This window comes from Mastigoproctus giganteus, chromosome 10 (genome assembly GCF_048544385.1).
Source record: "Mastigoproctus giganteus isolate SK-2022 chromosome 10, ASM4854438v1, whole genome shotgun sequence".
In the NCBI taxonomy this organism is placed as follows: domain Eukaryota; kingdom Metazoa; phylum Arthropoda; class Arachnida; order Uropygi; family Thelyphonidae; genus Mastigoproctus; species Mastigoproctus giganteus.
In genome coordinates this window covers 211,976,528-211,991,506 of record NC_143584.1, presented here as the reverse complement: position 1 = coordinate 211,991,506, position 14,979 = coordinate 211,976,528, and the positions used below count along the sequence as shown (strand labels likewise).

At 37.4% G+C, this 14,979-nt stretch overlaps 1 protein-coding gene across 1 annotated transcript in view; it reads right to left on the bottom strand.

Moving 5' to 3' along the window:
• LOC150079856 (protein ILRUN) overlaps positions 1 to 14,979 on the bottom strand; it is an 89,155-nt gene that overhangs the window by 1,475 nt on the left and 72,701 nt on the right. The window contains exon 5 of the mRNA XM_090382568.1: positions 10,913 to 11,049. Within this exon, the coding sequence (XP_090238694.1) occupies positions 10,913 to 11,049 (137 nt within the window). The remainder of the gene's footprint in view (positions 1 to 10,912; positions 11,050 to 14,979) is intronic.

The window sequence follows — 14,979 nt, the reverse complement described above, 5'->3', positions numbered from 1 at the left end:
TGAATTAAGCAATTTCAAATTATCCAAGCTCCAGTGTACATAGTAGGGGTCACCTTTAGCTTGTATGACAGCTTCAACCCTCTGGGCATACTTTCTATCAACTTCTGGTAGGTGTTGGCTGGAATTTGCCTACATTCCTTCTACAAAGCAGCTGCCAGAGCCAATATAGAAGAAGGATGTTTTTGCTACAGCTTAATCCAGCACTCGAGTTTACCCTACACGTGTTCAGGTCTGGGTTCTGAGCCAGCCCATCCAGCTTTTCAATGTCAGTGTCCATAAACCAGTACTCTATGATTCATAATGTACAAATGTTCTGCTGATACTGACTGGATCCATTTTTGCTCAAACTGCCCAAAGAGATACAGACTTCAAGGTGGCAAGACCACTATAACACCAGACTGCTTCCACCAAACTTCGTGGTCAAAGCAATACACTCCAACAGGAAATTTTGATGCTCAAACATGTCCATCAAAACAAAGTGTACAGGACCTTCTGCTATCATTCTAGATCTGCAAACATTGAGAACACCACAACCACTCCAAACACCATTTTTCATTTTGACCGTGATATTGTTCTTATGTACAGCTGCCCCACAAATGACTGACATAACCCATACTGATGGATGTTCCTTTGGCTCCATGCATCTGAAATGAAAGGCACAAATCACTCTATTTATTGTTCATCAGACATGTTCCATAAGTCAGAGGCTATCCCGACTTTTTTTGCCATTAAATATCACCTGGTCTTCCATCTCTGAATATCATCCACTACAGTGGATTCTGGAAGTTAGATGAGTCAGCTGCAAGAAGTTACTGATGCTCTATTCAACCACATCCTATGCTGAAAGTCTGTAAATTCTGATACTCGTACTGGCTTTTAACATACTGCTTCTCACAGGTGGACTGACAAAATTTATACTGGCATGTCTGAGCTGATACATGTGTGGGACACTTATGGCACAGAAAACCACATTCATGGAGTATTGACAAAAGTATCGGGAGTCCAAATACTTTTAGTCAACTTTTCGGTCACATGTCCATGTATACACATGGATGCAATATTTGTTATACATAAAACCTCATATATTATGTTATTAGTATACATATATATGCATATATACATCCCATTACCCACCCATTACTAATAACATTGGATTTTTATATTTATACAGTAAAACCTCACTAATCTGAACCTTGTATAATTTGGAATTCCATCTTTTTTATGTAGTATACCTTTTCCTTTTGCAGAACTGTGATTTTTACTTCCTTCATTCAGAGTGGTTTAATGATCATTTTATGAAAGAACTAAAAACCATTCAACAGGAAAAATCAAATGCAAATGTATGAATTATTGTTAGATAATGCATCTGTACATCCTTCTGTTGAAATCATAATTTATCAAATAATGACAATAACAAATGCTTTCTTCTTTTTACCTCCCAATATCACGACCATCAAACAACTTATAGATGAGGATCATACTTGGCTACAAAAATTTGTATCACTGCAACTAAAAATAATGTTTTTTTTTTCTCCTTCTTCTTAAGAGTTCTTACAGCAAACAGAATATGGGAGCAGGAAAGATTAAAATTATAATAAGCTATTTACAGCTATGCTATAAGCTGAAACAAAGTAAAGCAAAACACATAAGTATGTGGAAAAAAAGCTATCATATGATGGCAATGTTCTTATTGATTTTGATGGACTCAAACAAGAAGAGTGTTTGAATGTGCTGCACAACAGTGGTGAAAAGGATACTAAATTGGGGGAAGATGTCAGAACATGGCTAGAAGATGGAAAATAAAGCCAGACACCATATAGTATTCACATGGCATCTAGAAAGGGAAGAAGAAAAAAGAGGTGGAAGAAGAAGTAGCAACAGCATTTCAAGGGGGAAAATCTGAAGGTGAAGCAGGAAATGAAGTAAAAAGAATAAATTAAAACAGAAAAAGTTAAATTACACAAGGAAAAAAGTAGACTTGATACCCATTAAATCTGCTAATTCTAAAACAAGGAATTTGAAAAATAGTTTTTCAATTCCTTGAGTTTCCTTTTGACTTCTTTACTACAAAGAAAATTTTCAATTTCTTCAAAAAAGATGGAAAGGTTGGGGAAGAACCATCTATACCTGATTAAATTTGCAATTAACAATTAACACTAATTAAAGTTCATTGTACAAAATATATTTTTCCTGTTCTGAATTCTTTCTATTTAATTTTGTTTTAAATATGAACATTTTCACATTTTTCTTTTTGTCATATTTATGTCCTAACACCATCTAAGTTATACCACTATATATATTGCTGAAATGTAAATAAATATACTTGTGAATATACTACTCTGGTATATGGAAAGTATGTGTACAAAAAGGAAAGAATGTGTGTGTGTGGGGGGGGGGGGGGGAGAGAAGAGTTATGCTCTTAGATAAGAAGTATATAGATTCTAAAACACTACATCTAACTGACATGAGTAGCCAGTGTAATGCTGAACCAGTCTTGTGACAAAAAAATTCAGAAAAAAAAAAATGAGTGCGGGAGTACAGTAGACTCGATTTTCTGGGATAGATGGTTAAAAAAAATTCCCGGTTAATCCAAAAATACAGTAAGTTCCCGACATACGTAAGAGATATGTTCCCGGACTTCTTACGTAAGTTGAGAATGACCAAAAAAATATTGCTACTATATCCCTGATATGCCAAAATTACAAAAACCACATAATATCCTCAGAAGAATGATGAAAAATAGTTATATATTTTTAATTAGTTCAATTAAAAACTTTATCTGGGGACAGTAGTGAAGTAGCCAGAGTGGCATATAGGAAAAGAAAACATAAAAGGAAGAAAAAACGCATGTTATTGTACTGTAAAACTGATTTGTATTTCGTAGCCTTGGTTATTATATTTGACCTCATTGGTGCCGATCACTTCACCGCTTCTCGTATTCTGTCTTTCCCCTTTATTGTGTTCACCGTTGCCACTGACAAATCTGAATTCCGCGCGATACTTGTTACTGTTTGGCCATTTTCATACATCCTTATTATTTTAATTTTCTGATCCAACTCTATCGGTTTCCTTTTCTTGATAGATTTACTAGTACCACTGTCACTTATTCTTAGTCAGCACCATGATAACAGTCAAAATTAATTAAATTTTCTGAAAAGAACTTCACAGGGTTAAGGCAAAAACTCACTATTATCACCCCATGCGAGCTCACATTTTACTAAAACATCTTTCTGGATGTCACTACCATAAAACAATAAAAACAATTTGAACTTTCTGGGTTACTGGGCTTTTCTGTTAGTGCATCTAATTATAAACGGGTAATAAACTCGATCTTATTGCATTTGCGATAATACCAATAGCTGGAATTCTGTGGGTTTTTAAGTTATTATAGTAAAATGTGTGTCCCATTCACTGAGATCTTTAGTCATATAAAAAAAATATAAAAAACGTTATGTAACTCAGGGACTTACTGTATCGAAAAATGTTCAGCAACCTACGTAAAAAGTATGGCGATAGAAAAAAAAACGGATAAACCTACCACACACTACCCACATGTCCAATACGATGCTTCTCTTTATTTTTACGATGTCGATTTTAAATCATTAGATTCAAAATCGATTTTAAATCTTTAGATTTAAACTTTTGAATAATTTCAAAATTATTCAAACTTTTGAATTAATTTCAAGTTTTTGTTTAATTCTCTTGCGTTTGCCCATCATTTTCGTGATGGACAAATGCAAATGAAATAACAGTTACTATAAAAAAAATTCTGACATTGCTGACATAAATAATGAAACAGAATTTGTCCTTTTGCGGTGCGATGGAACACAACAATCGACACGACGCACTAAAACAAACTAATATTTGGTCTCTTTTTTTTTTTTTTTTGAGCAAAGAGTGTGAAGACAGCGGGGGTTGCAAGATATGCAACCCCCGCTTCTTGTCGCTCATTTATGACTTGCAAAACATCTGTTTATACCTATTCTAGTTATTACTTGAATTTCATGATTTCAGGTTATTTTTATTTATTTTTTTTTTAATTTGGAGTTTAAGTGTCCCCGGTTAATCCGATCCCAGTAAATTGAGAGTCTGCTGTATGTTACAAGGCCAGCTGACTGTGATGAAACCATGATTAGAAACTAATGCAGACAGACAGAGTAAACCAGTAAACAGAATGTGTCTTAACGTGGGGGATTTCAACTTTCCAGAGATTGATTGGAATTCATCGTTTGGTCACTCAATGAGTAGCAGAATATTTCTAGATGTGTTCTGAACGACAGTTTTCTATGCCAGCATGGTGGAGAGGAAGTCAGAGAGTAATACTCTAAATATACCATATTCAAAATATACCTTATTTGAAGTTGAGAGTAACTGCTGAAGCTAAAAGTAAATGATACCTGTGACTGTGAATCTATTCAATTATATTAAAAGTAGCAGCAAAAGACAAACAAATCTTTAGCCATAATTATGACAGCATTCTTGGTCCTTACAGACTGGAGATGGGCAAATATTTCTCCAGGTAAGCTTGACTCTGTGCTGGGAAAAGTAATGGAGATGTGGTTAGAGGTGATGTAGGATCATCTCGACAGGAATAAAAGTTGCACAGCAATTGCAGCATAGATTTTTGAAGGAAAGATCCTGTCTGACCACCTGATTAGTTACTAATGTGGCCACAAAAATTGGATGCAAAAAATAATTTTGACATTGCATGCTTAGATTTCAGCAAAGCTTTTGATACTGTTCCACATGAAAGGCTGTTGTACAAATTGGAGCAGTGTAGCATTAGCAGAAATTTACTGCTATTCAGAGCCGGAACTAGGCAATCCTATGCATGGGGCAAAAGTGTTATAAGTAAGCCCCCATTATATGCAGGTAGTCAATCTTTCAGTAGTGTAGCTAGGGTCGTCGACGCCTGGGGGCAACATGTCTTCCTGGCTCCCCTGATTGTGATAGGTAATTCATTCAGTATGCACCCCAGAAGAAGCTCGGTGCCTGAGGGGAATTCCCCCTTTCAATGCCTCTGAAATCTTTTATGAATTTATAAAAATTACCATTCCAACAGTCTACGATTTGTATATATTTATTAAAAAAATAATTTAAATAATACAATGAATATAAGTCTCTTGTAATCCGATTACAAGAGACAAAGTTAAGTAGGCGCCTCCGTAGCCAGGTGGGAAGGAGCAGCAGTGCGTAGCACACGCTTCTTGATTAGACCGGGGTTCGAGCCCGTCACCACCAAATACGGAGGATGCGGAAAGGTTAAGGAATGACCACCGCATATCCTGGAGCAATATGGCCTTAGTTGCTAATGCTCCTAAAAACCAAACAACAACAACAACAAAGTTAAGTCTCTTGTAATCTGTTCGTCACATGGAAATTTTCTTCATTTTACAGAAACTTTTAAATGTAATTATCAAAGGGAATTCAAAATATTCGCTATAAAGAAGTTCGTTACACACAGGTCCAACTGTAATTAAATCAAAAATATCAAAAAAAAAAAAAAAAAAAAAATTTACAAATATTCGTTTATATCTACAGAGAATTTAATTCTATATAAACTACAAAGAAAGTAGAAAACCAGATAGTTTATGTTTATATATCTAGTATAAAGTCATAGAAACAAAATATTGTGAAATATAGTACTTTTAACATTATAACAAACTAAAAATATGCAATGAAGGTGTTATTTTAATCAAATTTTTCTTGCTTTGAAGGACCTTTCACAAGACACTAATTTTACAGGCGGGGTAAGAAAAATTCATAGCGCTATTTCTATATTTAGATAAGATTCTATCAGACAATACTCATGGATGAATTGGAGAAGTTGTAAAGGGGTTACAGATTTTATATCCTAATTTTTCAAATCTCTGTTGAAATGTCAACAGATATTTGATAAATCTTGCTTGGACAAACCAAAAAGCTCAGAGGTGTGACATCACAAAACAGGCCATACTTTATATACATAAGTTTATAATTGGATTTCTCTGTTATTTTTGAAATTTGTAAACCACTGTTACTCCCTGATATTTTTTTTCCGTAAGTGATTATAAATCCTAAATTTATAATTTTTTTCATTCTCACAAAAAATTCTGGAATCATAAGTAGCACGTACAAGGATAATGCAGTTATTTCTTTTAATAAAATTTTTATTTTTATTTTTAACGAAGAAGACAAGTTGACCAGAAGCTATTATCCGTGTCTGGAATACGCCTTAACCTTTAGACTGGCTATAGAAAGCAGTTGACTAGCATGACTTCTTGGTATGTGGGATAAGCGGATTACCTATCCCACACACCGAGTATATAGGATAGATGGATAAGGGATTACCGTTCCACTTACAATGTGGAACGGTAATCCCTTTAGACTGGCTATAGAAAGCAGTTGACTAGCATGACTTCTTGGTATGTGGGATAAGCGGATTACCTATTCCACACACCGAGTATATAGGATAGATGGATAAGGGATTACCGTTCCACTTACAATGTGGAACGGTAATCCTTTTAACCCTTAATTTGCACTTTCTAATTGCTTACATTGCCTAATGGCCAGAGGTGGAAACAAAGCATACAAAGTTAAGTCTCTTGTAATCCGTTCGTCACATGGAAATTTTCTTCATTTTACAGAAACTTTTAAATGTAATTACCAAAGGGAATTCTAAATATTCGCTATAAAGAAGTTCGTTACACACAGGTCCAACTGTAATTAAATCAAAAATGAAGCAATTTTAAAATATATAACTGGGCAGATGCATCCTTAAAATGCTGCGCCTGGGACTGGTGTCCCGCTCGCCCCACCCTAGTTCCAGCTCTGCTGCTATGGATAAAGGAGTGGTTGAGTGGCAAGAGACAGAGAATAGTTATTAATGACCACTGTTCTCCATGGACTAATACTATTAGTGAAGGTCCTCAGGGCTCGAAAAAACCCCCTTAAGAGCATGGTAAGTGCCGAAAATAAACATGGATATAACTGAAAAGCGCTGTATTAGCAAAGTGCTTTAAAGCAAGGTACGCCTGCGTGTGTCTTAATAGGTGTTCACATTTAGGTGGCACCTGCATCCTGTCTGGTTGTATGACATAAATGCAAGATGGTAAATGTGTGAGAAAGCTAGGTTACAAGCTAATTATTATCTGCCTCTAAATATATGTTATAAAAAAAAAAGTGTGCTTGTGTAAGCACAATAGGTGAATGAATGATTTGAGCATATGTAGAGTGTGTGCTGTTCTGACAGGCCCCTTCAATTAGACTGCAGTGGAGGCAAACTATTAGGAAATCCCTACCCTGCCCCCCTCCCTCCCAATGGCATGGGATCTGCTGACACTGGCTAGTGTGGGATTTTTAACAGAGATGTACTGTATGCCAGCAGTGCTATCTCCTTTCCACATAGGGCACTCTAACCCTATAACTTTACTTTCCCTTTTGGAACCCACTTCCCTCCCCCCCATCCAAACTTTTTGCCTGGTAGATTCTACCGCCTTAAAATTTTCCCTGCTCTTTAATAGTCCCCTCACTATGGAGAATGGGTTCATATGCACAGGGGTGCCCCTCTTTCCCTTTAACTTCCATTTCCAGGTGGAAGCCTTTCTATCATCCACCTTCACCTTCATCTGTACCCCCCCTACTCAGACTATCTCCCCCACACTCCTGTCTAAATAAAAACTTCTGAATTTTTTTTTCTCAGCCAGAGAACCTTACACTCCTACAACCTGACCCACCTCCTTGCGGCGATGGATGGCAATGGTGGGTCCCCTGGTTTCCAGGGACCCATAGCTATGTGGTCAGAGGAAAACATACCAACACTGCACTTTGGTTTTGTAATATTCATAACCCAACACTACACACTATCTCTGGCCTTTGCAGAATTTGTATTGCAATAGAGAGTATACTATGTGGAATTTGAGGTCAAAGGTGGACTGAAACATTATTAAATATTGTATCAATAAAAGGTTCTTTGAAACTTTGCAAAAAGTATCTGGGATTTGGAAAGAATGCATCCATACCTGCCATTCAAGTGTTGGGAATAGGTATGTTAGATATAGGTACATCTATCCTTTTCATGAAACAGAGTGCTCCTTAAATAATGGTATCACATATGCAATATAAAACAGGTAAGCATATACATAGGGATGCGGTATGTATGCAATTCAATGCAATGGTCAAGACGAAATATTTAATTCACTTTGACCATTGCAAGGAGTTGGTACCAACATGTTAATATGAGTATCTTGGAACTAACTGCAATCTTGCTGGGGTTTTAACATATGACGGTGTCTTGGGTGCATTAAGATTGGTCTAACAACCACATAACATCTAGCCAACAAAAATCCTGTGGTTTGAAGTAGCTTGATGTGAGAAGCCAACAGAAGCCAACAAGACTTGTGCAGGGTAACAGAAAGGTTACAAAGTCAAATAACCCAGTACAACAGTGGTGAACAGAGAGATATTTCAGAATGCACAGGTTACTGTACTTTGTCATGGATGAGGTATTCTAGCTGATGAATGAATTGGATTACACTTCTGTCAGCAAAAAAAACAAAAAAAAAAAAAAAACAAGATGATACAGTCAGAGGGGCTCAGGAACACCAACACTGGAAGACTGGCAAAATTTTGCCTGTCTGATGAATGCCAATTAACTTTTGTTTCATGCTAATAGGAGGATCAAAATATAGTGATAGCAGAATGAGTCTATGGAACTATATGCCAAGTGTTAACAATGCAGGCTGGTGTTGTAATGGCGTAGGGAGTGTTTTCATGGTGCAAAATGGGTTCCTTGATACCGGTGGAGCAACATTTGGTTTCCACTGGCTATCTGGAAATTGTTTCCAACCAAGCGCAGTGTTTCCATCATGGTTTTGATCGTGGCTGCGGTGTATCCAACTGTGAATGGGTTCTTCCAACAGGATAATGTGCTATGTCACAAAGCCAGAACTGTATAGAACTGGTTCCAGGAAGGTGAGTGAATTCAGAACTGTGGTAGCCTTCCTGGTCACTATATCTCAATCTAATTGAGCACCCATTGTATGAGGTGGAATGAACTAGTTTACGATACAGTATCCTTTTTTTTTTGCTGTAGTTTCATACTATAAAAGCTACAGTCATTCAGATAAGTTAGCCTGTGCACTTAATTGTCGTTTCTGAAATATTACTATATCAACAACCATGGGAAGCAATTGAGTCAACACAGACCAGCTTCCCTGGAGCATACACTTCACATTTTGTTGAGTCCACACCATAACAAATTCAGGTTGATCTGGCAGTTAAAGGGAGGGGGAGACCCACTTAATATTAGGTGTGCCACCACCACCACCATCTATAATATATATACATAGTATATAATCCCTGGCTTTTTGGCAGTGAAGGGACATTGCAACACTATCCAATCATGTAACTGTCACAATTAAAGGTGGTGCAATGAAAGATATATACTGTGTGTGTGTGTGTGTGTGTGTGTGTGTGTGTGTGTGTGTGTGTGTGTGTGTGTGTGTGTGTGTGTGTGTGTGTGTGTGTGTGTTACATTTACTGACTTTGCTCACACTGGGCTCAGTATTAAAAAGCAGTTTAATTATATTACTATTGTCCACAGTAATCTTATGTTGCAGTGAGTGTTTTTTTCTGGCTTATGATACGGTATCTATCCTTTTTTCATGGTATTTTCATGCTATAAAAGCTACAACCATTCCGTTAAGATTCCCTGGTTACTTTGTCTGGTTTCCAAAATAGTATGTCATTACTGATCAAGTATGTTTCTGAAAAGGACTGATGTTTTTCTTTTTATTCTTTGCTTTGCTTCATTATTGTTTATTAACCTAGAATATTCCACTGGATTTCAGTATGCGATATTTCACTGTTTTGGCCTTGGCTAATATCTTTTGTAGCTGGCTAAATTTTATGTTTCGGCACATAAAATATAATATATATATGAGGCATGGCAATAAAGTACCCGGACTGATGCAATAAAAAGAACACAAAATGAAGGAGCTTAAAAATGATTTTTTTATTCAAGGTAATCACCACCAGATTGAATGTACTTATTACACCATTCTAAAAGTTTCTAAAAAGAGTCAGTGAAGGCATCCAAAGAGATGATGTTCAGTTCAGTGGTTACATTTTTCTTTATGTCCTCAACATCCTGAAATCTCTGGACACTTTGTCTCTGGGTCATACCGAAACACCCAACGCTCACCTCCAGTTATGAGGAAATTAGGATTGTTTTGACAAGTCTGGATAAAGTCTCTGCATGATGACACTGTTCATTGCTTCTGCTTATCCGTGAGGTTGAGTGGCACAAATTTTGACCAGACCTTCCCTTTTCCCTAAATCTTCATGCAGAATTTGATAAATTATCTCCTTATTCATATCCAACTCATCAGTCATCAGAGTCAAATGACAATCTCCAACAACTTCCAAACTTTTGCAACTCTGTCCTCATTTCCAGAGATTGAAGGATACCTACTTCTTGGGGCATTGCAAACATCCTCATGTCCATCTTTGAACCACTTATACCACTCCAACACATTTGGTACGACAATGTTTCATCACCATGAACAGTTTTTAACATTTCATACGTTTCTGTTGCACATTTCCCCAATTTAAAGCAAAATTTGATATATTCGTTCATTGCTCCATTGCAAAATTGTGACATGGAACGTTATCGCTATTAACAAAGCTGGTTGTTACTTGCAACCTGTCAGCCTACTGGACAATTTCTGTACCACCATTTGTTGGAGAAAGTTTGAACTAAAATATACCACTTCTGTTTATTTTCAAACTCATCGAACATGACTGCAACAGCACCAGTCTGGGAACTTTATTGCCACACCTCATATATATATCATGCAGAGAAAGCTGACATGCACTAAATTTTGCAATGGATGTCTACTTTAATTATTTTGGATATTTTTCACATACTTACATGAATTGTGATTTGTCTTACAGGTGAAGAGGGTATGCTAGTATTGTGGGGAAATGATGAACCCATGGTGGACATCACAGGATATTGACAATTATGGTCATTATGGGCAGGTGATATTAATGGGCTAGATGATGTCACTATAAATAGAAATGATTAAACATTTATAAAAATGGGCTATAAAAAAGTAAGGTTATGTGTGTAATTTTACTACATTCATATTTTTAAAAAACTAAATTTATACCACAGTATAAAGTGAACTGTTCAGTTATCAATACATTCAGCAATTGAGAAATTTTTTTTATCATACTGATAACAGTGAAAATTTAAGAGAGTCAATTGTGCTTGTATCACTTTTTTGTTCAATCAATTTTGCAAGTTTCATTAAATAATGTTTATCTAGGTTAGGTGGACTCAATCTTATGCATTCTCTCAATCACTAAATTATTCAATTTAGTGCAATTATAATAAGTCACTAACCCACTCTGAATAAATCAGGGATAAATAATGGTCCTCCCACCAGAGCTATATGCAGTTTTGTGGTATTTTACTTACAGAGTGCTGGCATATGCTGTGATTTAACCTCTTCACAAATCAAGCACATATGGATATATATTAACATTAAGACTAATATCTATTCGTACATATGAATATATATTGGCGTAAAAGACCAAAATCAGTAAATCTTAGAATATATCAATTTTCTGTGATAAAAGTCTGAATGAAGTACTGCATATTAAGCCAGAAATATCATCACATTTCACTTTATTTAGGGCTTTTACTGCTCTGATAGAGTAAATTCTAGTATCTGAGGACTTATTTAACAAGTACAGGGCAGTGATGAGAAAGTCATGAGTTTGGATTAAATTTGAAAGTGTCTGCAATTCTGTCAAAACACAATTGGAGCGAGTACATGATTGAGAACTTTGTCAATCAATTCAGCCATGGAGAGACTGTGCAAGGCTCATTGGGTAGAACTGTTCTCAGCATGGTCTGTGCTTACAGTAGAGACTTTCACAAGGATGGGATACACTTAAATGCATCCACCTTAGGGATTTGAAAAGGAGGTAGATAGGGAAGGGAGGATACAGGAGGCCATCTCCCCAGGGGAGGAGGAAATAAAGGTCATGGGTAAAGCCCATGTGGACATCAATATCCCACACCCTCGAGAAGGGGTGTCAGCAGCATCCAGATAAAAGTAAAAAAAAAAAACCAAAACATCCTGGTCTTAGGAATGTATGGGCCAGCAAGGGAGAAGATATCCAGGCCTAAGGAGTATTCTGCAGCTTCTGCCTGCAGTGCCCCAGTCATCTCATATATGATAATAAAGCAGGGTACAAGCCAGTATGAAGTCCAGAACTACTAAACAATTCATTCTAGACAATAGGCATGAGGCCCCTGGCAGTCTAACTCCAGACAGCCAGTGATACTTACCATTCTCGCCAGCCAAGTGGAGGTTCATCCTGAGATAGTCATTATTGTCCTTTATTTATACAGGGTTCATCTATCTCTGAGTTCCCCTGTGATTCCATCAAATCAGTGCTGCCAGGGTATCCTGGCAGACATCCCATACTGTGACAGTGTCAGCATCCCACACCCAATGGTGTCAGCACTCTAGTTTAGTCAAAATGATCCTTTGTTTAGACAGGGTAGCTCATGGTGTTGAGGTGCCGTGGTGTATCCAACAACAAGCATGGTGTCAGCAATGGTACCATGAGGGGCTCTTCCAGGAGATCTACTCCAAGATCTAAATCCCACACTGTGACAATGTCAACATCCAATGTCATTAGGTGTTAGCAATCAAAATTGGATGATGTTAGAATCAGGTGGTCCAATTAAGGTAGTTATTTAGACAAGAGTGCTTAATTTGGATCCCCTCCAGAGTCTCGGACTCTTTGGGTCCCATTCATATTTATTCGGCAAGTGGTGAATACTGCCTGTGCGTATTCAGTCAGCACTTTGTAATAATCCTCCTGTGTGCAAACAGGTGCTCGTGACCATTTGTAATAATCCTCCTATGTGCAAACAGGTGCTCGTGACCATTTGGCAGGTCGTGTATCTTTGAAATTAAGCGACATCTGTAGTCCTCATAATCTGGGCAGCGATACGTAACGTGTTCCCACATTTCAATTTCCCCACAGTTACATGTAGGATCATCAGTAATTCCCAGAGAGGTCAGTCAGTTTATCCTTGAAGAATCCATGCCCTGTGATATGGAAGGTCTCTCTCACACACACACACACACCTGGGACAAAACCACAGCAGAGCCTTGGGGCTTGTCAATTTTACCCCAGTAAAAAGTGTCTAGTCATTGCACCTTTGGTGCTTTCATCCCAGCATACCTGCCATATTCTGTGCAGTTCCTCCGTGATATGCTTCCTTTCTTGCTTGATATCTCTATCAGTATGAAGGCTTACATCACGGATGTTTGTGGCAGTACCTTCTTATGTAGGTACATCATACCACAAGTAATCACCTCTAGGTCAAGGGACAGAACCCCTGCCAGGACTTCTCCGGTAGAAATACTCATAGTATGGCATGCCTTGGTAGTAAGAAGTAAAATAATTTGAAGGATTGAATCCAATTTACTTCTGTTTCTTATAAATGCAGCTCTTTGGCACCATACACCCATGCCATAACATATCACTGGGAGGAAGACTGCTTTGTAAATCAATGCTAGTGTTCTCTTTTTCAATACCCAGTCAGTTCTGGTTATTCTGGCTATCATGTGGGCATAGTTTGACCTTTTTAGCCAGATGCACTAAGTTATGTTATTGTTATTTTGGTTTTTAGGAGCTTTAGCAACTAAGGCCATATTGCTCTGGGAATATGCGGTGGTCATTTCCTGACCTTTCCGCATCCTCTGTATTTGGTGGTGATGGGTTCGAACCTCGATCTAATCAAGAAACATGTGCTACGCACTGCTGCTCCTTCCCACCTGGCTATGGAGGCATGTCAGATGCACTAAGTGCAGATTGAAAGTTAGTTTAGTGTCAAATATGACACCCAAATATTTGAGCCTCAGTAACAAGCACAATGGTGGTACCATTTATCTTTATGCCGGGGCGCCTTCGTAGGGTACCTTTCAGAAGCATTGACTTAGTATTTTCAATTGAAATAGAGAGTTTGTGGGTGTAAACCCAACACTGTAGCTTGCCTAGGGCATGGTTTGCCTGTGTTTCCAGGCAAGCCCTGCTGTCTGCTTTTATGACCAGGATGATGTCATCTGCATAACCAATACTGTCTACTAGTCACATGCCCTGTGCTACTGTCCTTTCTGAAGGACAAACAGCACAGTAGGAGGGGAGGAATAATGGTCTTAGTTAAGAAGCATATTAAATATAAGGCAGTGCATCTGCAATTAACATGGGTGACTAGTGCAATGTTGTGTCAGTTTGATGTGACATAAGCACTGGAAAAACAAAAATGAGAGTAGTAGTGTGTTATAGGCCTAATGACTGTGTTGAGTATATGAACAACTACACAGAGAATAGTGTCTTATAATAGGGGATTTTAACTTTCCAGATATTGACTGGAACTTGTGGATTGGTCACTTACACACTAGCAAGACTTTTGTCGATTTATTGAATGAGTGTTAATTATTAGAGAGGCAGCAAAAGAAAGCAATAATCTTGATCTGATTATCAGCAGTGATTCTTCATGCATTAAGAATCTGCAAATAACAGAACCACTAGGTGACAGTGATCACAGTGTACTGATATGGGATTTATTTAAGACATAACTACTGTCCAGGGTAAACGGAAGGGCTTTTGTTTTCATAAAGGTAACTACACTGGTCTCAGAGTTTTTCCATTCTACACAGTGGGACTTAACTGATGATGTTACCAATAAATTCTAAGTGAGAAGCATTCAAGGAAATAATCATAGAAGCTACCAGACTTTTCATGTTAACTAAGAAATACTGTTCAAAGATTAGACCTAAATGGATATTGGATGAACTAATGAGCCTTGTGGCACAGAAGAAAAATGTGAGATGCATATAAATTATCGGGTGATACAGAAAATTATGGCAGATATCAACCAGTCAAAAAAGATTAGGCAAGCTAAGG